The 27838-nt window shown below is 47.6% G+C and overlaps 1 protein-coding gene and 1 long non-coding RNA gene across 2 annotated transcripts in view; one reads left to right on the forward strand and one right to left on the reverse strand.

The window, feature by feature from the left end:
• The window catches only part of AIFM3 (AIF family member 3), a 103722-nt gene that overhangs the window by 12616 nt on the left and 63268 nt on the right, over positions 1 to 27838 (forward strand). Inside the window, exons 2-3 of the mRNA XM_075898215.1 lie at positions 7032 to 7257; positions 27534 to 27747. Coding sequence (XP_075754330.1) covers positions 7227 to 7257; positions 27534 to 27747 — 245 coding nt within the window. The 5' untranslated portion in view covers positions 7032 to 7226. The remainder of the gene's footprint in view (positions 1 to 7031; positions 7258 to 27533; positions 27748 to 27838) is intronic.
• On the reverse strand, positions 7249 to 18870 carry LOC112545163 (uncharacterized). Its single transcript, XR_003088598.2, has 3 exons — positions 18764 to 18870; positions 7541 to 7582; positions 7249 to 7381 (listed from the first exon to the last, which is right to left on the reverse strand). It is a non-coding gene; the product is annotated as an uncharacterized LOC112545163 (long non-coding RNA).

A 27838-nucleotide genomic window follows, 5' to 3' on the forward strand; every position in this document is an offset into this window, starting at 1 on the left:
GCCATATACTGGATACTGCTTTGTAGTCACCTACAGTGGAGCACCCAAGGGGACACTACTCGAAGAAGAAAAGGGAGTTACTCACCTCGTGCAGTATCGAGTGTTCTTTGAGATGTGTGTCCCCGTGGGTGCTCCATGACCCTCCTTGCCTCCCCTCTGCTCGGAGTCAAAATTACTCGGGCGGAGACGAGGAACTGAAAGGGAGGGGGTTGAGCCGCGCTCCTCAGGAGGCGGGAAGGGCTTGAGACTCCTCCTGGGCATGCGTGGCTCAACAGGGGAAACTGCTATACAAAGCTCCGATCTGAGGCTCAGGGCGACCCTTCACCCTACAGTGGAGCACCCACAGGGACACACATCTCGAAGAACACTCGTTACTGCACGAGGTGAGTAACTCCCTTTTGTTCCTATAATTACCTTCCTTAAAATTTTGCACTTTATTTCTACTATGAATTTGTCTAGTTTCATCTTCCATACATTGGATTATGTTAATTATAGAATCCTAGGGTCGGAAGACACCTCAGGAGGTCATTGAGTCCAACCCCTACCCAAAGCAGGACCAATCCCAACTCAAGCATTCCAGCCAGGGCCTTGCCAATATGGGATGTAAAAACCTCTGGAGATAGAGATTCTACCGCCTCCTTAGGTAACCCATCCCAGTACTTCACCAACTGCTGTTTATCTAGTCAGTCCCCAGCCTGTAACAGTGTTTGGGATTCTTCTGTCCCAGATGCAGAACCCTGCACTTTTCTTTGTTGAACCTCATCAGATTTCTTTTGGCCCAGTCTTCCAATTTGTCTAGGTCACTCTGGACCGTCTTCCTATCCTCAAGTGTATCTACCTCTCCCCCTAGCTTAGTATCATCTGTGAACTTGCTGAGGATGCATCTATCCCCTTATGCAGGTCATTAATGAAAATGTTGAACAAAACTAGCCCTAGACCCTGACCCTTGTGACACTCCACTTGATACCAACCACCAACCAGATATCAAGCCATTGATCATTACTGTTGAACTTGACTATCTAGCCAGTTTTCTAGCCACCTTACAGTCCATTTATCCTATCTATATTTCCTTAACTTACTGGCAAGAATACTTTGGGAGACCATATCAAAAGCTTTGCTAAAGTCAAGGTACATCGCATCCACCATCTTCCCCATGTCCACAGGGCCAGTTACCTTGTCAGAGAAGGCAATCAGGTTGGTCAGGCATGACTTGCCCCTGGTGAATCCATGTTGAATGTTCCTGATCACTTTCCTCTCTTCCAAGTTCTTCAGAATTGATTCCTTGAGAATCCCCTTCATGATTTTTTCAGGGACTGAGGTCAGGCTGACCGGTCTGTAGTTACCTGGATTGTCCTTCTTCCCCTTTTAAAGATGGGCACTACATTTTCTTTTTTCCAATTGTCTGGGGCCTGCCCCCATCGCCACAAGTTTTCAAAGATATTGGCCAATGGCTCTGCAATGTCAGCCATCTCCTTCAGCACCCTCAGGTGCATTAGACCAACCCCATGGGTGTATGTCCAACTTTTCTAAACAGTTCTTAACCTGTTCCTTCTCCACCATGGGCAGCCAACCTCCTTCTCATACTGCGTTGCCTAGTGCAGTAGTCTGGGAGTTGACCTTGTCTGTGATGACAGAGGCAAAAAGAGAGAGAGAGAAAAAAGCATTGAGTATTTCAGCTTTTTCCACATCATCTATCACTAGGGCTACGTCTAGACTGCAAGCCTCTTTCGAAAGAGGCTTTTTTGAAAGAATCTTTCAAAAAAGCCTCTTTTGAAAGAAAGCGTCTAGACTACAACCTCTTCTTTCGAAAAAGTGAGCCATCCAACTCTCCTGGATTCCTTCATGTTAGCAACCCAAAGGATCCTGCCCTTCAGTTCCCTGAGGGAGTCAAAGTCTGTTTTCCTGAAGTCCAGGGTCTGTCCAGGAGGGTTGTTTTGCATGTGGTTCTGGTGGATTGTTTATAGCTCCAGGAATAGGTTTATGTTTGCTCTTGGAGGTGTATATGAGGTAGGAGGGTTGCTTGTGTTTTTTGGGGTAGTTAGCCTTCAGGGGAGGTATCTATGTGTGTTCTGGAGGATTGTGTGTAGCTGAGGGAGGAGAGTTGTACATGTGGTTTTGGGTGTATAGGTGAGAGGGGAAGTTGTATGCTTATGTGTATTGTAGGGAGTGATTTATACCTGAAGGGGGAGAGGGATCCATGTGAGTTTGGGGACAGCGTATAGTATGGAAGAATTGTTGGGTTTGTTTGAGGGTGAAGTGGCATAGAGTTGGTGTGGAGTTAAGCAGAGGGGGCAGTGTGTGTGTGTTTTTTGGTATTTGAGTATGGTGTGTAGCTGAGCACCCCCTCCTTTCCTCTCCTCTCCCTCTCTCTTGCCCTCACTGTCCCTCCTCTCTTCCAGCATCACCCTGTCCCCTTCCTTCTCACATCCTGATTGACACCTTCCCTCCCCTATCCCTTCCTGCCCTTTTCCTAATTGTCTCTTCTGGGCTCCCTGGCATTTATCTCTCCTCCACCCTGCCCCTTTGTGCTTGCCCTTTTCTTCTCTTGCCCTGTCCCCCTCCCCTCAGCACAAGCCCCTTCCTCTCCTCACCCACCTTCGCCTTAGTTCTCCCCCTGCCCTTCCCTCACCTTCTGCCTTTCATGTGGAAAGAAGTTTGCTGCAACCGGGCTGCAATGTTATTTTTATTACTGTGGTCCCAACCCCAGCTGCTCCCAGGGCAGGACCGCATGCCAAGACTGCAGCAGAGGTCGCCCAAAGTGCTGTTTTTAGGACTGCAGTCCCAGTTCCTGTGGGTTGCCCGGCTCCAGCTGGAGTCAAGCGGCAGCCACATGAGGCCTGTGGCAGTGAGGCTGCCCCGGCTGGAACGCACCTCGTGTGGCTGCCGCTTGACTCCAGCTTGAGCTGGGGCCACCCGCAGGGACCTGGGCTGCGGTACTAAAAACAGCATCGCAGGCAGCCTCTGCTGCCATCCCAGCACCTGCCAAGCTCGAACATGCCCCATCCTGCAGCACCCTGGCCGGACACTGCATGGCTCCTGCTGGGGCTCCAAGGTGTCCCGGAGGAGGAGGCGGTGTCGCCAGAGCAGGACCCCATGTGGCAGAGGTGGTCCTGTGGGAAGGAGGAAGGGAGGGGCTGCATGCCACCAGAAGCCAGCCCGGCTACCTTACTTGCTCTGCCGGGGAGGAGAGGGAGGAGGCTGCTGAACTATGTGAGGAGCAGTGGCACCGTACCATTTCTTGCTTCTTCCCATACGGGAAGCCCCAGCAAGGCTTTCTGGGACATTTCACTACTTGATGGGGCATTGGCCCAGAGTATTTAAATTTGGGATAGTCCCGGAAAAATCGGGACGTATGGTCAACATAGCTATAGGGTGGGATTCTACAACTTGTTAACTGAAGTTATATCTGGAGATAGCAAGGCTGTTTGCTCTCTGGAGATTGGGGCTCTGGCTCTGTCATGTTACTGAACCTGACATAGCCCTACATCACACTGTGCCTTGGCCTCCAGGAGAGCCACCGTTTCTTTGCACATGCTCTTTGCTTTCTGCCCCTGGTGATGTGTCAGGCTGGGTGATCATCCTGGCTTTGTTTATGAGTAACCGTGGTTTGCTGAACTGCATGGCAGTGTAACTCCTCACTCCACAGACTAGATAGCTTTTTTATCGCCTCACCTATCTGCTAGAGATAGCAATATACTGAGCACTTTGTTTTGTGATAACAAAGGGCAACTGTGTCCAAAAGACCCACTTTACTCATTCAAAGGTCAGCTACATATGAATAGTGATAGAAATGTAGCCGTATTAGTCTGGTGTAGCGGAAGCAAAATACAGGACTATGTAGCACTTTAAAGACTAACAAGATGGTTTATTAGATGATGAGCTTTCGTGGGCCAGACCCACTTCCTCAGATCAGATCCTTCAGGCCCACAGATCTGCAGAGGCTGAGGGCTCCTCTCCACTCCCAGTCTGTCAGGACAGAGCCCTCAGTTAGTGGCTGACTGCTGGCCAAAAGGAGCACATGAGGGAGGGGGGAGAAGAGGGTAGGCAGAAGCACAAACAGCTCCATGGGGCACCTGAAAATGTTGGCAAATTTTTGGGTGCCCTATGCAGCCTGTATTTCACATGTGCACAGATACAGCATAAGAATGTAAAAACAGCCATACTGGGTCAGAACAAAGATCCATTTAGCCAATATTCTGTCTTCTGACAATGGCCAATACCTCACGCTAATTTTGGGGCTTCCCTGCTGTGTAGACGTGCTATTTCAAAATAAGCTATTCGGAAGAACTGTTCAGGAATAGCTTATTCCAAATAACTGTTCAGTGTAGACGTAGCCGTACATACAGTGCAACTCCTCCATCTTTTCCCTCCCACCTGTCCTTCCTGAACAGTTTATATCCTTCCCTTACAGTGCTCCAATCATGTGAGTCATCCCACCAAATATCCATTATTTCAATCACATCATAGTTCTTTGATTGTGCCAAGATTTCCTATTTGTTGTGCTTGTTTCCCAGGCTTCTTGCATTCATGTACAGACACCTCACTTAATTAGGTGATTGCCTTACTGTCTCAGTACAAATCAGGGGTCCTCCTCTGTTGCACCTTTTTCCTTGTGTTTCTTCCCAGGAACCCACTTCCTCACTTACCTCAGGGCTTAGGTCACAGTTCCCCGATGAACATAATTTAAAGCCACCCTCACTAGGTTTGCACGTCTGCCTGTGAAGATGCTTTTTCCTCTCTTCACTAGGTGGATCCCATCTCTTCCTAGCAATCCTTGTGCTTGGAACAGCATCCCATGGTCATAGAATCATAGGGGAGGAAGAGACCTCAGGAGATCATTGAGGCCAGCCCCTTGCCCAAAGTAAGATCAACCCCAGTTAAATCATCCCAGCCAGGGCTTTGTCAAGCCGGGACTTAGAAACCTTTAGGGATGGAGATTTCACCAACTCCTTAGGGAACCCATCCCAGTGCTTCACCACCCTCCTAGGGAAATAGTTTTTCCTAATATCCAACCTGGACCTCTCCCCCCATAACTTGAGTCCATTGTTCCTTGTTCTGCCATCTGTCATTAGTGAGAACAGCCTCTCCCATAGTCTTTGGAACCTCCCTTCAGATAGTTGAAGGCTGCTCTCAAATCCCCCCTCACTCTTCTCTTCTATAGATTAAATAAGCCCAAATCCCATAGTCTGTCCTCGTAGGTTGTGTGCTCTAGCCCCCTAATCATTTTGGTCACCCTGCGCTGGACTTTCTCCAGTGCAAACACATCCTTTCTGTAATGGGCGAGAGGGGGCCAGAATTGGACACAGTACTCCAGATGTGACCTCACCAGTGCTGAGTAAAGGGGAATAATCACTTCCCAAAATCTGCTGGCAATGCTCCTCCTAATGCACCCTGATATGCCATTAGCCTTCTTGGCTATCAGGGCACATTGCTGACTCATATCCAGCTTCTCATCCACTGTAATCCCCAGGTCCTTTTCTGTGTGATACATCCCAGGTCAGCACTGCACAGTCCCCTCAGCTCCTGTGCTTCCCTGCATAATTCACTGTCAGCTGCATAGCTTGTGCAGCTTCTCATGAAGCCCCGTGCAGAGACTCAGAGTGCAGCAAGGAGGGATCTCTCTCCAAGCCCTAAAGATGCCAGGGCCAGCAGGGAAGAGCCCCTCCCCACCAGCCCCAGCATGGAGCTGCCCAAGTAAGCCTGAGCACCACACCACTGCTTTGCCTTGAGTCAACCCCAGCCCTGAGCACCCTCATGCAGCACAAACTCTCATCCCCAGCTCTGCCCCAGAGCCTACACCCCTAGCCAGGACCCTCATACTCCTGCATTCCAACCCTGTGCCCTAAGCCTCAGCCCTCTCCCACAGTCAAAGCCCCTTGGTCCCACTCCCACTGCGTGAATTTTTGTTGAGTGCACCACCAGAAGGCGATGTGTCACACGTACCTCCATGTTGATGCATATAAGAAAATTAATTCTGCTCAGGGATGGAAAAAATTAGAGGGATGCTGGTTCCCAGCCAATGGGAGCTGCAGGGACAGGCACACAGCCTCAGAGCTTCCCTGACCATCCTTCCCTATGCCCAAGGTCCTCGTGGACAGCCGAGCAGCCTGGCATCCAACCTTCCCTTTGCAATGGAAGAGCTCACGGTTCCAACTCCAAGGCTTAGGCCTTCCCACCCATGGTGCAGAGACTTGCCATGGGCCAGATCAAATTAAACAGGTGGATAGATCTGGCTTGCAGGCTGGAAGTTCACCACCCTTGGTTTAGATTGTTGTCTCTGATTTGTATTTCTTTGGGCAGAGACTCGCTGTGATAGATGTTTGTACAGTGCTTAGCCCAGTGGGGCATCTGCTGTAATACATAATGATAGATAACAGGGTTACTCTGGGAATTTGTTATAGAAACACTGAAGCAAAACAAATATTTTGGAAATTAAACTCAGTTTGCGTGCATTGTTGTTACTGAAAAGGTACTGCCCCACACTTCAGAGGGATCTAAGCCACTCTCCACTGAAGTCTCCACTGATAGCAGGATTTTCAACAAAATCAGTAGGAAATAGGCTCTTAAATACCACACAGAGTCTTTGGTGGGCCGTGGCTGTAATCCTGTGTAGTCCAACCTCAGGCTATCAATACATTTTGGGATTGGTGCAAATGCCTGCTTCTCTGTTCCTTCCTTGACTGAAGAGCAAGCCTTGGGTGCCTTACTCTGACTTTGTGAATCCCAGGGATTCTCTGGGTGACTGAAATTCCCCGTGTGAATTTAACTGTTGACAGCTGGAAATAAATCTCATGTGGAGGCTCCATTCCCCAATATGTTCATCAGTTTACAAAAAGACTCATGGTGCATAATCGAACATGACTTGTGAGCCATTATTTCATGTAAGGGAAGTACCTTTAACTTGTGAATTTGTGTAGCCTAGCCCGTGGTTGTGTGGTTGTGTGAAGGAAAAGGGTGACTTAAAAATAAAGTATGTATGTGAATGTATTGCTTGTATTACTTTTTAATTGAGTTTTTTCCATTTAACATAGGTTATGAAGGCAACCTAGCACCCCTGCTGGCATGATCAGCCAGTGTACCATGAAAGGTTATACCAGACATCCTGGTGAGCCGATTGCTCATTTTAAGCCGTAATGGTCTGTCCCACCTGAAGACTGGGCTGCAGCATCTACTAGTTGGCTTCCTTTCTATTCCTGCTGTGATTCTCTCCCCCTGCTCGGTGCACCATGGGAGGATGCTTCTCCAAACCAAAGCCAGGTGACTGCTGTTCATTGTTCATCTAGTCGTCAATGTTTGTCGGAATAGCTGCATATGAATCTAGGTCAGGCATGCCGAGGTACTCCATAGGGAGGCTGTTTCAGAGAATTTTAATTCTCTGCTCCTACACAGAGGATTACAGGGCAGTTAAGCCGCAGAACATTCCATTTCATTTCCACTCCCATGCAATGAATTGTATAAAACCTTTCAAAGTGCAGAGAGGGAGGGTTTAGAGTGCAGTGAAAAACTCAAATCTCAGTAAATTAGAGATAGAAAAACTCACCAGGGCATCAGTTGCAGCTTGGGCCAAAGATAAGAATCCAGCCTTGATTTGAAAGACAGAAATTCAAAATCTAAGTAAATTTGCCATTTGATTTACCCTCATACATGAACTGCCCATTGAGGCTATGTCTACACAGCAGCATTATTTTGGAATAACTGATGTTATTCTGAAATAACACCGTATGCATCTGCACTACAGGCAGTTATTTCAGCATAATGTCAAAATAATATCCAGCTGGAGGACTTCCTACTCTGACTCCTGTAACCCTCATTTTATGAGCTCATTAGAGACACAGGCTGCATGAGGTGATAACATTTATTGGCCCAGCATCTCACTTGGTGAGAGAGATAAGTTTTGAGCCACACAGAGCTCTTCTTCAGGTATGGGAACAGAATTGACAGTGTCACAGCTAATTACAAGATCAAATGGGTAATGTTACACACATAGTTAGCACATAGTCTTTAGTTGTTTAGTCTCTCCATTTTTAAATATTAATAATTTTTATCAGACCTCATCATCTGGGGGATCTGATTCATGATTTTTGAATGCTTGTAGGTGGTATTCTGAGAATGGCACAATACTGACATTTGCAAATAATATAAAGAAATTGCTTAAGCTACTTTTTTTAGTATCTTTAAAAACTTCTCCAATTGTCAGGTTAGCTCATTTGTCCAAGGCAGTTGCTTTGCCATGAGAGAGAATGGATTTCTACTTCCCAACAATGTTGGGTCTTACATGACAAGAGTCCTGGTCTTCAGCACAAAAGTTCCACCTTTGTTGGCCCAACAGAAGTTAGCCCTCATTGCTACGGAGTAAACAGAAGTACAGTCATATGTGACTGCTTAAAAAATTCCAAGACGTTAGATCGCAATCACATTAAGCTTAAGAACCTCTTTATAGTAAGTTTAAGAAGAGCTTAAAATATGCTGGAATGCAATCCAAGTACATCTACACCAAGCCAAAGGGATTTAAAATGTTAAGAAATGTGGTGTTTATAAACCTCTTATTTCTTTGAAATTTAATTTTCCTTCATCAGAATAGAGCTGTTTCCATTCTGGACACAGTCACCATGGATCCCCAGACTCCAGAAGGGCTCAGCAAGAGGGAATACTGCTCCCTGCCTAAGTGGCTGTCCTAGAAGCACCCAGTGTGGTGCAGGGTAGGGTGAAGCAGTGAGTTTCCAGGATGGGGAAGGCATGAAGTGGACCCAGGATGCAATAGAGAGGAGGGGGTGGGATGAAGCCAGAAGACTGTGGGGGGAGAGGGAGGTGAGCCACATTGTCAGGGGCTGAGTTGGGAACAAAGAGCCAGGTGCCTCCACCAGGGGCCTGTAAAGGCAGCTGACTCCCTTGCTAGTGCCATATAGGCCCTCTAGTCTTGTATAGCAGTGGCTCTCAACCTATGGTCCACAGATCCCTGACTATGTGCAATGGGTCTAGAAAGACTTACACTGAAAACTCAAGGAACAGAATTCTACTGTATATACAGACAATAGATTTCCAAAAGGGCTCACACCTCTGCTTGAAATGTTTTGAGGGCCACCTTAAGAACCATTGTAGTGTAGTATTGAATAGTGGCATAAATTTGTTGCTGTGCTGGTTAATTCAGCTGATAGGGAAGTACATATTCCCACACATTTGCTCACAAGGCCCCTTCTTTGTCCACAGAGACACATAGTTGCATATCTTAAGCCATCTATACTACAAAATTAAGCCAACCTAACTGCCATTGGCATATGATTGCCAAAGTTATGTCATCTGTGCATGTCTACACTTTGCTCCTTGTGTCATCGGTGAAAATTCTCACCAGGATCACTTATATCAATTTTACTGCACTGTGGGATGGATCCTGAAGGCCAATAACAGTTAAGGCGACAGTGCATTGCTTACATTATCTTAACTATATCAGCTTCACCTGTACACTGTGAGGGTATGTCTACACTACCCCCCTAGTTCGAACTAGGGGGGGTAATGTAGTCATACGGAGTTGCAAATGAAGCCCGGGATTTGAATTTCCCGGGCTTCATTTGCATGAAGCTGGCCGGCGCCATTTTTAAATGCCGGCTAGTTCAGACTCCGTGCCGCACGGCTACACGCGGCACGGACTAGCTAGTTCGGATTAGGCTTCCTAATCCGAACTAGCTGTACGCCTCGTGGAACGAGGTTTTCAGGGTGGCTGACCCTAAAAACTGAGGCTGAAAGGATTATTAAAAAGGTAGAGATGAGTTATTCAATGGTGCATCTCAGGGGTAGTAACCATGTTATTCTGAATCTGCAAACTTTGAGGAGTCTTGTGGCACATTGGAGACTAACAGATTTATTAGGGCATAAGCTTTCTGGTGAATTGGGGTTTGAAGCACGTGGAAGAGAGGAAAGAGGTCAGGAACGATCAACATGGATTCACCAAGGGCAAGTCATGCCTGATCAACCTGATTGCCTTCTATGATGAGGCTCTGTGGGCATGGGGAAGTCGGTGGATGTGATATACCTTGACTTTAGCAAAACTTCTTATTCAGTCTCCCACAGTATTCTTGCCAGCAAATTAAAGAAGTCTGGATGGGTAAATGGACTGTAAGGTGGCTAGAAAACTGGCTAGATTACTAGGCTCAATGGGTAGTGATCAATGGCTTTATGTCTGGTTGGCAGTCGGGATCAAACGGAGTGCTCCCAGAGTCAGTTCTGGTCTGGTTTTCTTGAACATCTTTATTTATGACCTGGATGAGGGGATGGATTGCACCCTCAGAAAGTTTGCAGAAAGATGTGGATACACTGGAGATTGTCCAGAGGAGGGCAACATTCATGATTCGGGGGCTGGAGCACATGACTTATGAGGAGAGGCTGAGGGATTTTGGCTTATTTAGACCTCAGAAGAGAAGAGTGAGGAAAAATTTGCTCGCAGCCTTCAACTACCTGAACAGGGGTTCCAAAGAAGATCGAGAGAGGCTGTTCTCAATGGTGCAAGAATCAGGAGCAATGGTTTCCAGTTGCAGTGGTCTCAAATTGCCCTAGCCACAGCCAGAGAAGGACTTTTATCCTGACCCTCAGAAAAGATTAAAGAGCTAGCTGTAAAAAGGCTTGGCACCATGAGCAGAGAATCTGTCTTCATCTGTTTGATTCCTACTGTGTTCTGGGAAACAGGACTGTGTGCATTCTTTGTATATAAACAGGATTGCATCCAAGAAATACCTGACTGCATCAATTGCATATGCTCAGGAAAATAATCCGCTAGACCCTAATTATTGGCTAACCACTTGGGTCAAAAGCAGTAACAACACTGTATCTGGATCCAATGCTTGCATGCTGTTTCTGTACCAGAGATAGGGTTGTATATTTCCTCTGGGAGGTCCATCTGGCTAGCAGAGCCTACGCATCTAGGCAATGCTTTTATTACAAAAAGTGTGTTTTTACATCAAATAGCTAGCTCAAGACAGCCATCTTGTTGTAAGGTCAGCATGGAGACAAGATACAGTAGTACTTAACTCCAGGTAGTTGGTCAGGCTGTACTCCAAATGGATCTTGGCTAACTCTATCAAGATAAAAACAGCTGCATCTCATCTCCACTGGAGTTACCTTCTCAATACCAGAACAGGCCTTTGCAGTTAAGGCATAGCCACAGGGCAGGGATGGGAGAAGGAGATGGCTCTGTCTAATAGTCGCCCAACAGCTTCCACTTATGGGCTGTTAAGAGACAGGGTCAAGCCCACTAGCCTTAATGGTTCCAGTCTGACCTCCTAGGAAGCCCCTACGTTGGTTTGAAGAGGGCGAGGCAAGGCATTACTGCACCCACCTGATACAGAATCCAGTGGGAGAAAGGAAGGTTGTGTGACTTAAATAAGGACAGGCTCTTTGAAGAGGAATCAGACAACACTTGACTTAGGCTTTTGAGGGTTTGTGAGCTGGGCCAATTCTGTTCTTGTAACTTAACTGGATAGTCTCTACATGAGCTTGTAGGGCACATAAGTGGTTGGTGATGGAGTAGTATACCCACACCTGGCTTAAGTGGGAGAATTCTGAGATTCCCCAGAGCCTAGTACTTGAGGGAGATGTGCTCAGAGAGACCAGAAAGGGGACAAAGCTGCAGCTAGCTCTGTAACCATGGCAACATCCAATTCCTTTTACAACAAAAGAAAATAAAAAATTTACATCTCTTAGGAGAATGAGAATCCAGGTCTAAAATGGTATGTCTATGCTTGCCCTTGATCAACAAAACTTTTGTTCTTCACAGGTGCTTAATGCACCCTCCTCCCCCAGAAATGACAAAGTTTTGCTGTGGCAAGTGAAAGTGTTAACGCTGCTTTGTTGGCAGAAGCGCTCTCCTGCCGACAAAGTGATTCCCCCATAAGAGGTGGAAGTATTACAGTGTTCACACATGCTGACTCTTAGTCACAAGGTAATGTCAACACAGCCTTGTTGCTAAGAGCTCCGCCAGGCAGACATGTTCCAAAGTCATGTCAAGTCTATTTCATATTAGAGTTAACGTGTGAAATAATACCTTGTGCTGGAAATCTAGAAATCAAAACACTCCATCGTAGAACACCTCCTGCCTATTCACTTCTGAATAGATGCATGTCACCTCAACATCCACCAATTTCTGCATTTACCCCTCTGCCTCAGAGCAGCCTGTGGTGCAAAAGCAGTGAGCGATGCTCTGAGTCAGTGGCAAGGGCTAGGAATGGCTGTATCTCTCCAAATCAGTTGACATGTCAGCCCTGATGCAGCTCGGGTGACGCAGCAGGGGGTGGGTGAGTGTGCACTGTTATCATGCTGTCCAGCACTGTTATCATGGTTACAAGCTCCTCCAGCTCCAGAGTCCCAAAGGAACCTATTCTACTCTGCAACTTGTTCAACATGGTGTTAGGGAAGAATATGAAACAGTAGAGAATAATATAGCAACAATACACTAATAACTAGCCCGACATCAAGGGCAGTTCCACTCCACCATTTCCTTCCTCTCTGCCCCTGCTGCACCCCCAAAACCACACAGCCCTCTCCTTGTTACCCTGGGATAAGTGTATAACTATCATGGAAGGCCTCAGAGCTGCCCTTGCCCGATCCCCAACAGTGCAGAGGCCTCCTCTACAGGGAATTCACTGGCCATCATGAAGGCTACTTTGTAGTATGGCCTTAAAAAAACAGATACTCAGGCTTTTATCTTTCATTCTGAAATCTTTTCTGTCATAATGGTTTATGTGGAAATACTCTGAAGAGCATCTGTGACTAGGGTTGCCAGGTGGCCGGTTTTCACCCGGAGAGTCCAGTAATTGCGTCTTCTGTCCGGTTAAAAAAAAACCAGAAAATATCTGACATGTAAAATGTCTGGTATTTTCTGTTTTTCTTGGACAGAAGGCTGGCAGGGACATTTTTCCCCTGCCACATCTGGTGGGGGGGGGGGGGGGCAGAAGGTGAGGGAATTTAAAGGCACAGTGACCTTTTTTTTTTCTCAACCAATTTTTTTCCCCCCCATGTTCGGAATTTTTTGTGAAAGTATCTGGCAACCCTATCTGTGATGGAATGCTCCTTAACCTCTTCCAGTGGTGGGCCCTGCCAAGCAGTACTTGCAAATCCTGCATAAGAACTAAGGCAGAGCAGTTCAAAGGTGGACAAGCAGAGGGAGGGAACAGATTGGTGCTCAGGGGAGATAATAGTCCACCAGCTCCCGTCTCACAAGACATGACCACACCAAGCCTGAGAAAAGACCGGCGGTGGTGTTGGAAATCCAGATACTTTATTTTCAATTCAGTTCTTTAATTTGCCCAGTGGGGAGACAAAGGATAACTCAGGTAATTTGATTTGTCAATTTCACATGCATTCATTTTTTTTGATTGTATCACTTTGGTATACAGGCAGTCCCCGAGTTACGCAGTTACGAACGGGGCCCTTCCTCTCCCTGGTCTCCAGCAGACCAGGGAGAGGAAGCAAAGCCGCGGAGCACGCGGCCAGCTGACAGCCCAGACGCGTCTGGGCTGTCAGCTGGCCACGTGCTCCGCGGCTTTGCTCTGCTCTGCTCCCCGTCCCCCTGGTCTGCAGACCAGGGGGACGGGGAGCAGAGCAGAGCAAAGTCGCGGAGCACGCGGCCAGCTGACAGCCCAGACGCGTCTGGGCTGTCCACTGCCCGCATGTTCCGCCGCTTTGCTCCCCATCCCCCTGGTCTGCAGACCAGGGGGACGGGGAGCAAAGCAGAGCAAAGCCACGGAGCCCGAGGGCAGCAGGATAGCCACGGTGCATCTGGGCTGTCCCGCTGCCGCCGTGCTCCGCGGCTTTGCTCCGGACGCCTGTGGTACAGCAGCTGGGGCGCTGCCGGTTGGTCCCGTAGTGCCACTCTGGGCGCCACTGGGCCAACCCAGCAGCACCCCAGCTCCTCCGCTGACCAGTGGCTAACTACAGGAAGCCCCTGCCCCGGGCTTCCTGGAATCAGCCGCTGATCAGTTTCAGCAGCAGCTGACTTGGGGACGCCTGGGGTTCTTAAGTTGAATCTGTATGTAAGTCAGAACTGGCGTCCAGATTCAGCCACTGTTGAAACTCATCAGTTTCAGCAGCGGCTGAATCTGGACGCCAGTTCCGACTTACATACAGATTCAACTTAAGAACAAACCTACAGTCCCTATCTTGTACGTAACCCGGGGACTGCCTGTATATGGTTGTGCCAATTTTCTTCCACTATTTGATCTGAGGAAGTGGGTCTGGCCCACGACAGCTCCTCACCTAATAAACCATCTTGTTAGTCTTTAAAGTGCTACATAGTCCTGTCTTTTGTTTCAGGTAACAAGTGATCTAGGGAGGCAGCTACTGAGCCCTCCAAAGTCATAACTGAGCTGCCCCCCCTGGGGCCCTGTACTGGAGTCTGGTGGAGGGTATGGGCCTGGGCTTCCCTACCAATCCCTAACAGAGGGATAACAGTAGTTGTTTACCCATTGGTGGGAAAGGCAGCTGGAAAAGGCCCTCCTGCCAGAGCTAAGGCAAAAGTCCTGAAGCCCATATGGGCACAAAAACATCTTTGTTAGTGGAGTTCTTTTCAAAAGCGGGGGGAGGGGGAGCGGGGGCTAGACTATCTGGCCCAGCTGGAGGGCTGAGCTGCAAAAGAAGGGCCCAGGCCAGCAGGATGGCGCTATAGAAGAAAGGTGGATGTCTAGTTGTCCCCTGCCTGACCACTAGGCTGCACAGCTGATGGGGGGAGGGAAGGTTCATGTTTCACAGCTTTCCAAAAGTGGAAAATAAATAAAAGCACTAGGCAGGGGCACTTTGTTGTCACACATTCTAAGGATATGTCTTGCTTATGTTTGGCCTATGACATCCCTCATTTAGCCTGTTTTCAGAACATTTTTATATGTGCTTTTGATAGTTTTACAATGAAATGCCAAATGCAGCATTAATTACATCAAGCCTGTTTCCTTTATCAGTTAAGCGATACTCTTTCCAAAGGACAATTTTCAGACTTATGTCACAAGAACTATTTTCCCACGAAACCACATTGATTGCCAATAATTATATTTCATTTGTGTAAATATGAAAATCCCTGTTTGCCCTTCACAATCCTCCCCCCACCCCCTCCCTTCACTGTGAATTGACGTGAACTGAATGAGTCAGTGAAGTTCACTCAGAAGTCTGCAAAGAAATTTGCTCACAGTCAGAGACTTTTAAATTGGTGAAGTCTGGCACGTTTGATAGACATTATAACTAACAGTTACTGAAGCTGCCAGTTACAGTCACATGAAAGAAGTTCACCATCCATCTCTTCCAGTGAGTCAACATGGAAACAGCATCCTGAGAGAGAGAAAGAACAAGCAAAAGAATGATGCTATAAATGGGGGAGCTGGCAGCCTTGCTAAGCTGTGGGTAAGGTGGGGTGGCAGTTCCATACTCTGGAAGGGATGACGCCACAGGAGGAAGAGACAAGGCCAAGGGCAGCCAGTCTTCAGTGCCACCAGGACTGTGTCCCGCCTCCCTCCAGTGCTGCCTGGAGCATACCGCACAGAACCCCCTGCTTCCCCAAGCCACCCAAAGCATGCTGCTCCCGTGGCAATTTAAAGGGCTCAAGTTGCTCAGGGCTCCGGGTGATGCAGTGGCTATGACCGGGGCGGATATAGGGCAGGGTGAGTGGGGTGGCCGCCCCGGACCCCGCACTTCAAGAAGCCCCACACATGTGTGTGGTGCCACCGCGCATGTGCAGTGTCAAAGGGGGGGCCCCGCAAAATTGTGCTGCCCTGGGCCCCGCAATATCCTCATCTGCCCCTGGCTATGACAGCAGTGGCCAGAGTCCTGGGCCCCTTTGAATCACTGGTCCCTGGGGAGTTGCCCCCTTTGTCTCCCTCCCACCGTGTCAGCAGGCCTAACTATAAACCAGTTGTTAGTACACTCAGGCTATGTCTAAACTGCAGGCTTCTTGCGCAAGAACTGTTTTGCGCAAGAGTTCTTGTGCAAAAGGTCTTCCACAAGAGCGCGTCCACACTGCCATGTGTTTTTGTGCGAGAGATGTGCTTTTGCACAAGAGCGTCCATGGCAGTGTGGACGCTCTCTTGCGCAAGAAAGCTCTGATGCTATTTTAGCCATAGGGGTTTCTCGCGCAAGAAAATTATGTTGCCTGTCTACACTGCCTTCTTGTGGAAGAGCTCTTGCGCAACAGGGCTTATTCCTCGTGGGGAGAGGAATAACTCTTCTGGAAGAAGCCCTGTTTTCTGACGCTGTACTGTAAATTTACTTGAGCAAGAACACCCGTGAAGTGTAGACACCCGGCAAGTTTTTGTGCAAGAACAGCTGTTCTTGTGCAAAAAGCCGGCAGTGTAGACATAGCCTCACTGAGGCTGTGGGCGATCCAGGACATGCACTCCTGTTTCAGTCATTCTTTTTAATTATCTATCCATACTGGAACAGCTTCAACAGAAGAGGCCAAGCAATTCTCCATTTCACAACCCACATATTTCAGTGATTAAGGGACTCAGCTGAAAAGTGACAGATCTCTTTTCCAATCCTTTCTCCCCCTCAGGCAGAGAAGGGAATTGAACCAAGGATCTCCCACATCCCAATGGGGCTAAAACTCCTCCTGCTCTACCATTTTGTGTGAACTCACCTGAGGGGCCTGATTACAATAAGAAGCCTCTGAACATGCCTACCAAATCAGTGCCCACACCTGACTTGGTCAGCTGAGCCTCTGTCCTGCTCATTTTTTGAATCATTCTAGGGCTTAATTTGGAGAAAGGTACCTGGATACCCACGGAAAGGCAGTAGGGTATATGCCAGAGATGCCCAGGGAATGCTGACAGCAAACCTACAGGCTTTGGCAGCAGGGGTGGGGTAGGTTGTGCACTGAAGTGGTGCCAGAATAGGAACTCAGGTACCTCACTCCTATTGTGCATTGAAGCCATGGAAACAGCTATACTGGGTCAGACCATCAAGTCTGGCATGGGTGTCCTTCCACTGCTGAATGTTTGTCTTAATTCTTCAGCAGAAGGTGAACCTCTCTTTCATGTATCTGCCATGCTGGAGATGCAGGGCGGGGATGGGGAAAAGTTCTCTTCCTGGACTCTGCATGATCAATTCCATGACCTGAAGCAGGAGGTGGATTAAACCCATTTAATCATGCATGACTACCGCCATTTTTGCTCAGAATTACACAGCCCTGTTTTCAAATCAGGGAGGAGGACTTTGTGTGGCCGTGAATTCCACAGCTGGACACCATACTGTGTAATGAAGAATGTCCTTTATTTCTTGCTGTTTTGTTGGCTGCTGTTAAGTCCCTGAGTGACCCTTTGTTCCTTGTATGGAAAAATGCAAAAGATAGAAACTTGCAGCTTGATCAAAAGAAATAGCTGCCTTTGGTTTAATGTAGGGAGGCGGGTGGGTGGAAAGGCAAATTTTCTTGCAGAGGAAACTTACCCTTCATGTTCAAAAACTCAGAAGTACATAGTCTTTAATTGCCCTGGCATAGGGGCTTCAAACCCACCTCCCCCAAGCCTGACTGATGAAACCCCAAAACTATAGCCCCCAAATGCCCAGATAAACTGCTGATCCTGGAGGAGCTTCAGAAAGCTTTTATGGAAGGGGAGGAGTGAGAGTGCACCAGAATCAGGGTTTATAACCCACGCCTCGAGCACCCTCAGCAAAGGCAGAGGGCTCTTCTTCCATTCCAAGGGGCTCTGTGGTTCCCAGTAGGAGAGAGAAGTGGTTCTTTATGCTCTGGGGTCTGATGGCAGGTCTCAGCCTGATTTCCTCCTAAACTGTTAATAGTGGGGTGCTTCTCTCGAACCATTCTTTTCTGCTGATTAGGTGCTTCCAGACAGATAGCTACAGCAGCAGAGCTTTTTAAGGCACTCAGGGTTACAGGACAGGCAGTGATACAACCTCTCACTGGTCTGTGTTGACATGCCCACCTGAGTCTTCTGGAACCCACAGTCTATTGATGCCCTTGACTTCCCAGCTGCCTTCAGCTCACTCAGTCCACAGCTGAGTGTTGTTTTCGCTGTGTTCACATCTGTCCTTGGTTTACATAAGAACGGCCATACTGGGTCAGACCAAAGATCCATTCAACCCAGTGTCCTGTCTGCTGACAGTGGCCAATGCCAGGTGCCCCAGAGGGAGTGAACCGAACTGGTAATGATTAAGTGATTAAGTGATTTCTCCCCTGCCATCCATCTCCACCCTCTGACAAACAGAGGCTAGGGACCCCATTCCTTACCCATGTCACATGCACCCACTTCCCTGACTGTGCTCCTGAACACCATTGGTGGGAGTCTCATGACCTCACAGACCTCTTCCACAATAGGTGTTTTCTCTCCTGCATCAGCCCAGGCCCCTCCCTGTCCAAAACCAATACTTCAGCTCCTCCCTGCATCCCATGCTCACAGTCCAGTCACTTTTCTGCAGTCTTTGGCTCAATTCCATCCTCTGTCTCTACACAGGATCTTGCCAATTTGTGCAAAGAGAAAATTAACAAAATCTGCTGAGCTCTCCCCCTCAAATACCCTTTCCCCCCCACATCTGACTTGAAGGTCTTCTACTTCTAATCTGTCCCCATATCCCAGGGATCCTATCACTTCCTTAGCTCCATTTTCTCCCTGCTCCCCCCTTTCCTTGCCTTATCAATATCTCATTGTTCTGTGTCCTGGGCCCTCAAAATAGAAATGTGTTTCAGTCTCTCCTCCTTCCAGAATAGTCTTGGATCCCTGATGCCTTTTTAATGACTGATCCATCTTTTTCCTCCCCTTTATCTCTAGGCTAATTCAGCAAGTACCTTATGAAACTTGACAGAACTCAAGCCTTCCTTGCTTATGTTGTCTTGCCAAGTTTTGCCTCATCTCAGATTCCTCCCTCTCTGCCAGTGCTCCCAGCATTGGCACTCCATTTGTCTGATTCCATTCCTACCCAGTCCTCTCTGTGACTTCATAATAGGATCAGTGTTGTAAACTAAGCACTTGGGCTGCTGACCAAGAGAGATTCAGGTGCAACCCAGCAGACAGGGGAGTGCCTGCAGCTGCCCATAGCATATGTTTCTATTGGTGGTGCACATCTGCACATGCCTCGGTGCACATGCCAAAATTTATTCTGCATGTGGATGGAAAAAATTAGAGGAAACATTGAATAGGACCGCACTGAGCTCATCTGCAAGGCCCTGACCCTGCCTATATTTAAACCCTCTGCCATGCCCCCACTACTGCAAATTGAGGTGTCTTATATGCACCTTGTCATAATGTTCTTCTCCTTCCCCACCTACAATCTACTTATATTGTGAGATTCTCAGAGGATAGACAGCACTTCCTGAGTGTTTGAAAAGGGCTCATCATACACTAGACACCAGGTGTACAGGGCTCTCTGGAGGGGAGTATGGCGCCTAGAACAAACCCTTCCTCCCGCCACAGATTTTGGAATACTATAAGATGGGGTGGGCAATAATTTTTGCAGGGGGGCCACTTAATGAATTGTGGTACATGGTCATGGGCCAGCTCCACCCCTAGAAGGGGCGGGGGACCTAGTCAGAAGGAGTGGAGCTGGGAACTAGCCTTCCCCAGGAGCTGTGTGGTGCCAGATGCTTTGAATTAAAAACACAGCAAAGGGCGCACAGCTTCTGGCTCCACTGCTACTGTGTTGCCTGGAGCCACCTGGGGTTGCTGCAAATGTTTAAAAAGGCTCTCAGACTCCGGCCACTGACAGTGTAGTGCTGCAACTAAGTGGTGAGCCATTTAAATAGGATCCTGCTGCCTGAGCCACCACTTGAATATAAAAAGAAAGCAGCCAGATGCAGTTCGTGGGCTGGATCAAAGCACCCGCCTCCCGGGCTGCAACCTGCCCAGCCCTGCTGTAAGAGATGTGACTGCAGAATGCATATATTAGGTGCTGGGACATGTGAAAAGGTGCCTGCTAGTGTGGCAGGGAGGGGGAACAGCCAGGTGAAGAGCTGAGCCAGCATCTTGATCAGGTGAACACCTGGGTCAGCAATTCAACCAGGCAAACAAATGAGTTAGCAAACTGATCTTCCTGTTAGGCAGAAAAGTGTTTATACAATAGATAATGAGTAACTTGGTAACAATGTATTTAAGACCAGCACCTGAATGAGATTGTGCACTTACATTTAACCCTATGCTATGCTGTGCCCCGTTTTGCTGGGCTAATCGCTCACTACAGAAGCAAACAAACAACAGAGGTCTTCAGCTCTGTCTATGAACCCGTGTCTTCTGCTTCACAGGGAAGAGAACTGGCCAGCAGATGCGTAAGGAATAGGTTGGTGAATAATACAGAAAATATGTCACGCCTTTATGCAAATTAATGGAGGAACCTTGTCTGCAAACTAGGGGTAGGACTGGTCATCCGATCTCACCCAATATACTGCCGAATTAGAGGCGCAATGAATATGATCAGTGGCCTGGAAAAGCTGTCTTATGAAGAGAGAATGACAAGTCTGGGATTGTTACCTTGGGGTGTGTCTACACTGCACTGTTATTTTGAGATGTCTACACAGTCATTCCATTTTTTCAAAATAATTTTGAAATAACAGATGGCTTATTCCAAATTCTGTAAACCTCATTCTACGAGGAATAATGCACATTCCGAAAGAGTTATTTCGAAATAAGGCATGTGTAGACACTCCACTGCTGCTATTTCAAAATAGCCCCTCACCAGGGCCATTCTAAGTTATTCCTCCCCAGTGCCTCCTGTGGCTCTAAATCGACATAGCATATTTACATTAGAGAAGCCCACCTTGGACTAATTTTGAGGCTTCTCTTCAGTGTGGACGTGCTATTTCAAAATAAGCTATTTTAGAATAACTATTCCGGAATAGCTTATTTCCAAACAGCCATGCAGTGTAGATATATCCTTAGAGAGGAGACAAATAAGAGTTTATACAATGTCTATAAAATAATAGACTCAGACTTTCAGGCCAGAGCAGACCATCATGATCGTCTAGTCTCACCTCCTACATACAGCAGGCCACAGAACCTCACCCACTCACTCTTGTACCAGACCCCAACCTCTGCCTGAGTTACTGATGTCCTCAAATCACAGTCCAAAGACTTCAAATTCCAGAGAAGCCACCATTTATTCTAACTCAAACCAACAATTGACCCATGCTGCAAAGGAAGGCAACCTTCCTCCCCCCAGTATCTCCAACAATCTGACTTTGAGGGAAATTCCTCTCTGACTCCAAACATAGAAATCCGTTCAACCCTGAGCATTTTAAGGAGACTCACCAACCAGACACCTGGGAAATAATTCCCTGTAGCAAATCAGAGCCCTCCCCAGCTATGTCTCATCACTAGTTATGGAAGATAGTGGCTCAGTTTCACCATGCCATCCCCTCTATAAACTCACCAAGCTCTGTCTAAAAGCCAGCTTGGTATTTTGCAGCTATGACACTTCTTGGAAGCTGTTCCAGTATTTCACTCCTCTGAGAGTTCTAATTTCACTCCATCTAATTTCAAGTCTAAATTTGACAATTGACAGTTTATATCCATTTTTTCTTGTGTCCACACTGGTAGTTAGTTTAAATACCAAGACGGGTTCTGGAGCCCAAAAGGAGTGGGGTTTTAACAGGAAGGAGCACAGCTAGAGACGAGCCTCTGCCAGCTAGCCCGTTGGCACTGCCCTAGTGCATGTCACACCAGCCTCTGGCCACTGCCATAGCTTTGTAGTGGCAGCAGTGGCCAGGAATCCCAGATCCTTTGAAATCAATGGACCCTGGGCCTGCCTGAGTTTACAAATGCATTAAAATCTTTGCTCCTGGGCTGGCAGTTGCATCTGCCAGTTCCTTAATTCTTGGAGATCATCCATGGCTGGCCTAAAGAATGCATGTTGGGAGTATCTGATCTCTCCGTGTCACAGCAAAAGAAAAAGGGGACATAGAAAGAAATGGAAAGAGCCCCAGTGTTGAGCCACACGTGAAATAATGGAGGAAGCTTTATGTACAGATTCCATTTATTGGGGGGGAGACAGGGGAGGAAATGTGACATGAAAGTTTGGGCACCACTTTCAATATCTGGCCTTTGCCTTGTTTTACTGCCTTATTGTACTGGACATTTCTACTCCCTAGTTTACTGTCTGCTTTCACCCTTCTCTCCTTTCACACTTTCCAGTGTGTCACTTACTCTGAAGTACTCTGACAAGTTTAATTAACTTAATATTTGCTCCTTGTGTCTAGATCACTAGTAAAGATGGTAAATTAAGCTGGTACCAACAATGATCTCTGATCTCCCATGTACCTATGTACTAGCTGCTGTTTAGGTAACCTGCCTGCATGTGTTTCTTGAATGGCCTCCCCATCGCTAGACTGTATATTAATCTTCAGCAGGATAATAATACTACCTTAAATACCTGTAACAACTCCTAGTAAAACCAAACTCTCTTTCTGTTACTGTTTTCCCAGCCACAGTCATCCTCACAGGTTCTCTTGTACCTGCTAATTCTGTGTCCCAAGTATAGTCATTTTCATATTCCTTTTTATGAACTTGCCCAGATGTTCTGGAGGGAATGAGGAGGTGTCAGGCCTCATCCCTGCTTAGCACCTGGCCAGTCTTCAGGAACAATCTTAGGGCAGAGAGCAGGCCCAGAGCTGTAGGGGAATAGAGAAGACAAAGCATTGCTTTTGCCCCCCTCATTATGCCAGCACATCTGCCTTAAGATGCACTGTGCAGTAAAACCTGACCCTCTCCCCCTTCCTCCTTCCCAACTCTCCCAGCTGCTGTGACTCTTCACTGCCTATCTCATAACTAAAGGCCATTGACACTGAGCTATCCCACCCCTTAGCCTCCTGCAGCATCTCCCTCTCCTACCCCTCTGCCTGCAATTCTGTTCTTCCCCACCTTTCCCTCATCCCTGGCTGCTGCTGCTGCTTCTCTGTGTCATGGGGTCTTGGCTGAGGGCTTCTTCCTCCACAGTAGAGCCACTGACCTGGGGCAGTTTGAGTAACTCTGAATGGCACTAAAGACTGGATTAATAAAAGGACTTACAAGCCTAACTGCCACATTAGGTGCCTACATCCCAGAATCAGGCCCACTGGGAGTTATCAAGCCTTTATCCGTTGCCACCAAACCCTGTCGGTGCATAAACGCATGTGGCACCTACAGGTTTGCAATAAATGTTTGCTTGGTGAGTATTTTTCTGTCTGCGAGTATGCACGCAGCTGCTTCCCTCCCTGTGTCCAGATATCTGCCCCAGAGCGAAACACAAAGGCTACGTCTACACTGGCCCCTTTTCCGGAAGGGGCATGTAAATTTCACTAGTCGTCGTAGGGAAATCCGCGGGGGATTTAAATATCCCCCGCGGCATTTAAATAAAGATGTCCGCCGCTTTTTTCCGGCTTTTAAAAAAGCCGGAAAAGAGCGTCTAGACTGGCCCCGATCCTCCGGAAAAAGTGCCCTTTTCCGGAGGGTCTTATTCCTACTTTGAAGTAGGAATAAGACCCTCCGGAAAAGGGCACTTTTTCCGGAGGATCGGGGCCAGTCTAGACGCTCTTTTCCGGCTTTTTTAAAAGCCGGAAAAAAGCGGCGGACATCTTTATTTAAATGCCGCGGGGGATATTTAAATCCCCCGCGGATTTCCCTACGACGACTAGTGAAATTTACATGCCCCTTCCGGAAAAGGGGCCAGTGTAGACGTAGCCAAACTGGGGGAAAAAAGTACTTGCCTGCCATCTGGTGTGCTTAGAGCTCACCTCCCAGAGCTGACTCTCCATAGGTGAATTTGCAAAATGTTTGAGCAGGACAGCCCTCGTAGCTCTTAGACAAATCGGGAGGGTACTCTCCTGGGATGGGGAAGAACTCCAGCTCCTCCCCCGCCCTGCCACAGATGCTTAATGCTAAATAAAGATTTTGCCAACAAGAGAGAAGTGGTCCACTCCTAGAGATGATGGAGCCCTCACTTTGGCACTGCCCATTGAATAGCTGAGGTGGGGAGCCATATCCCATGCTGGCTTTTGTGGATTCCATTCTGAGGGAGCCTAGGCACCGAACTTGGGTGTTGTGACTCCCAGAGATTTTCTAGGTGTGGGCACATCACTGCACCTAAGTTCCTCTGTGAATCTAGCCACAAGCAACTGTTGTGGGAAGGGGAGTTTGTGCAGCTCCATGTGACATTCCTGACTAGCCAGAAAAGGCCACACACGAACCTCACGGGTGAGGAACCTCATACAAAACCTTGCATTATGAGAATTTCTCTGCAAGTGACAGGAATCTCACTTGCCCCATTTCCCAGCTACTAATGCAAATAATTACTATTTCCTTATGTTATGAAACATATGCAGATAATATTTGCTTTCAGTGTGAGGATAACTGACCCTGTAGTTCCCCCTCCATGGCCCATTCCAGAAGTGCCCAATCAGGTCTCCAGGGGGCACCAGTCTGTGGGCAGGGAGCATTGTCCCACTCCCTTCTGACAGTGGGTTTTAAGGCTGCAAAGTTCCCTGCCTTACATAGGGATATGCCCAGTCTCGGTGCCTTGCTTTCCCTCTGAGAGCCACACACAGGCTATGTCTAGACTGCGCCCATTCGGCACAAGAAATATGCAAATGAGGCAAACCATGGAATCTCACCATGCCTCATTTGAATAATTAATGAGGCTCCATTTTTGTGCCAGAGGCTTTTGCGCAAAAAGGAGCTGTCTACACAGCTCCTTTTTGCACAAAAATCCCCTCTTGTGCAAGAGCCGTTCTTCTGTATTTTTTTCAGGAAGAATGGCTCTTGCACAAGAGGGGGTTTTTGCATAAAAGCCTCTTGCCAAAAATGGAGCCTCATTAATTATGCAAATGAGGCACGGTGATATTCCCTGCTTCGCCTCATTTGCATATTTTTTTGCACAAGAGGGGGCTGTGTAGACATAGCCGGTATATTGCCAGAGGTTACAAGTTACTGCATGGCTCTTTTGAAGGAAGCATCTTTATTCTCAAGGTAAAAACAGAAAAGCAGTAAGTTGATACACACAGGCTGTGACACCTCTCACTTAGCCAGTAGTCTCTGTCACTATAGCCAGGTTGAAAAGGCCAAATGGATGCCAGCTGAGTAAGCCCTGGGCTGAAGGCCTAATGCAGGGGACTCCAACCTTTTTAAACACAGGATCTCTTTTTGAATTTAAGTGCAATATAAGATCTACCTCAAACCCAAATACCCTTGCCCCGCTTCCCTCCTGCCCCTTCTTTGAACCATGACTCTGCTCCACCCCTTCTCCGAAGCCTCACCCTGCTCACTCCATCTCCCTTCCTCTCCCATCCTCACTCATTTTCACCAGGCTGGAGTAAGGGGTAGGGGTGCAGCAGGCTCTGGTCTTGGGCCAAGGCTTTGGAGTGTGGGATGGGCTCCGGGCTTAGCCCAGGGTGGGGGATTGGGAGTCCAGGAGCGGTTTCAGGGTGCAAGCTCTGGGAAGGAGTTTGGGTGCAGGGGGACTCACATAGGTGTAGGAGGTTGTATGTAGGAGGAGGTTCAGGGCAGGGACAGTCAAAAAACCAAAACCACAAACTTTGCAAGCAGTAAGAGAAATAACAACAACCCCCCCAACCCATATGTGTTGGGTCAGGAGATGAGTGAAGGACTGGACAGTGCGTGTTTGTGAGAATGACAGAGACGCTTAGTGTGTGAAAGTCACAGAGTTGCACTGCCAAGCTCCCTCCAGCCCCTTCTCTCTGTGTAGAGAATGAGTATAGAAGTAGGGGAAAGACGGACACCCTAACATCAGCACCCCCTCTTCTCCCTCCCATACCCTGCACAGCAAGCAGGAGGCTCCCAGGGAGGCAGCTGCAAGGCAGAGGGCAGGAGCAGCACAACAGTGGGTGGAGGGGCAACTGAAGTGCCAGCGCTTGAAAGCTTCCCAGCCAAACCAGTCAGGATCCCCTGTCAGAAGCTCCAAGATCTACCAGTCGATCCCGATCTACTTGTTGGTGACCACGGGCCTAATGGAAGCAGCTGTGAGCCTCATTAGCCAGAGGGCTATATAAGGCAGCCAGAGGGGACGTGAAAGAGGAACAAGGAGCCAGGGTGTGCACCCCATCCAGAAGGAGAGGCTGGCTGAGTCTGCTGTGAACAAAAGCTCTGTAAATAGAAGGTGGTGCAAAATTGGCACTGACAATAAAAGGCATGGGTGATTGCACAAGTTAGGGTCTCCTGTTGATTTGTGACCAAAGAAGGGGTCCCAAGGCAAGGGGTCTAGGCAAGGACCTTGCCACAATGCTAAGAGTTCAGATGAGGCCACCCTCGTAGGTACAATGGGACCTAATAAGCCGAAGACCTTACTGCTTCTGCAAGGGTTGGGGGATACCCCTTGAAGAGAAGATCCTGTCTGGTTGGATCTGAAAGAAGCCCTTGTGGCAATTTATTTGCAGTTTTTTACATTAAAAAGTCCTTTTTTCATCTGTTTGTCTCAAAAAACTATGCTTGGACTAACATACGCAAACCTCTCCAGCAGACAGTACCACTTTGGACATGCTGACAGTTTCAATGACTTTCCCTAATCACCTCTCCCCCCCCCCCCCCCCCCCGCATTGCATTTAGCTCCCATGGTAAGGTTCCCCTTGAAGTTGCAACAGTCCCTGGCCCATAAAAAAAAAGACCCATTGACACTCTTAATACAATATCATCCCCAAAGATATTGCATGCAGTTGCAATATCATTTACATTCATAAGTACAAAGGCCAATTGACAGTACAGCTGAGACTAGAACTCACATGCAACGTAGGCATTGTGTTAAGTGCCGATCTTGGAGCTACATGGTTTCTAGGAAGGTTTTTCCTTCTCCAGAAGCTTTGTCAAAACTTAGAATTTGAAAAGCAGCCAACACTGCTTGAAAATGTTTTCTAGGAACATCTCACCCAGTTCTAATTGTGCTGTTCATCTCCAGGATATTTTTCATCTTCTGTTGTCAAATTTGTGCACCTTCTCTATTTAATGCTCAGGATTCATAAGAATTGGAACACTATGTTGAAATTAATAATCAGTTTCTTATTAATTGTCCTCTAAAAGGGTAGCAAAAGCCTGCTCAGCTGTGTACACGCTTAATATGCTAAATGGCATGGTTTTAGCATTACCTCTCATTTAATATTGGCTATTAATGACGGGGAGAGTTTTTTATCTGTTTTCAGAGAAGTGAGGGCTTGTCTACCAGTAGAAATGGAGCCCTCCAAGTCAAAGCAGAAATTACATCCCATTGCTAGCATCTGTATTTCATTAACAGGGAACAAGACTAACATGGATTAAATGGGGTTTCACAAAAATACTTGGTTGGAAAGGAAAGCCAGTGGTGGATGGTTTAAAAAGGAATAATGGGGTAATGAATACTAAAATTAAGTCAAGACTAAATTAAACTGAGATTAAATTTGCCATCTTCCCAGCCAAGGCAGCAAAGATTACAATTTTGAGTGTCATGTATCGGGTCCCCTAGAATTTCCTGAAAGCCAGTGATGCTATGAGAGCTGGAGGTAATGTCTCAAGGTCATAATAGCATTCTCTGTAGATTTCTGAGGAATTTATTCAGATGGACTTAAAAAGCTGCTGCTTAGTTTTAATGCAGATTCCTGTTTGCTCCTACAGTTGAAGTGAAAATTGAAGTTGTGCTACCAGAGAAAGAGAGGGCCAAGGAAGAGATGTCCCCCAATGGGAAAGCCAGTCCACTTGTTTACAAAGTCAATGGAACTGCCCGGCATTACCACCTCGATGAACATCCCATCACTCTCAACCCCTACCAGAACCTGAAAGACGTAGTTGAAGCCTCAGTGTGCCATGTGAAGGACCTTGAGAATGGACAGTAAGTGTTTAACATTTTTACACTTAGCCTGAATGATCCCAGAGGGCTTTATACATGCTACACCATTTACTCTACTGTAATTGAAATGTTG

This window comes from Pelodiscus sinensis, chromosome 15, assembly GCF_049634645.1.
Source record: "Pelodiscus sinensis isolate JC-2024 chromosome 15, ASM4963464v1, whole genome shotgun sequence".
Classification (NCBI taxonomy): Eukaryota; Metazoa; Chordata; order Testudines; family Trionychidae; genus Pelodiscus; species Pelodiscus sinensis.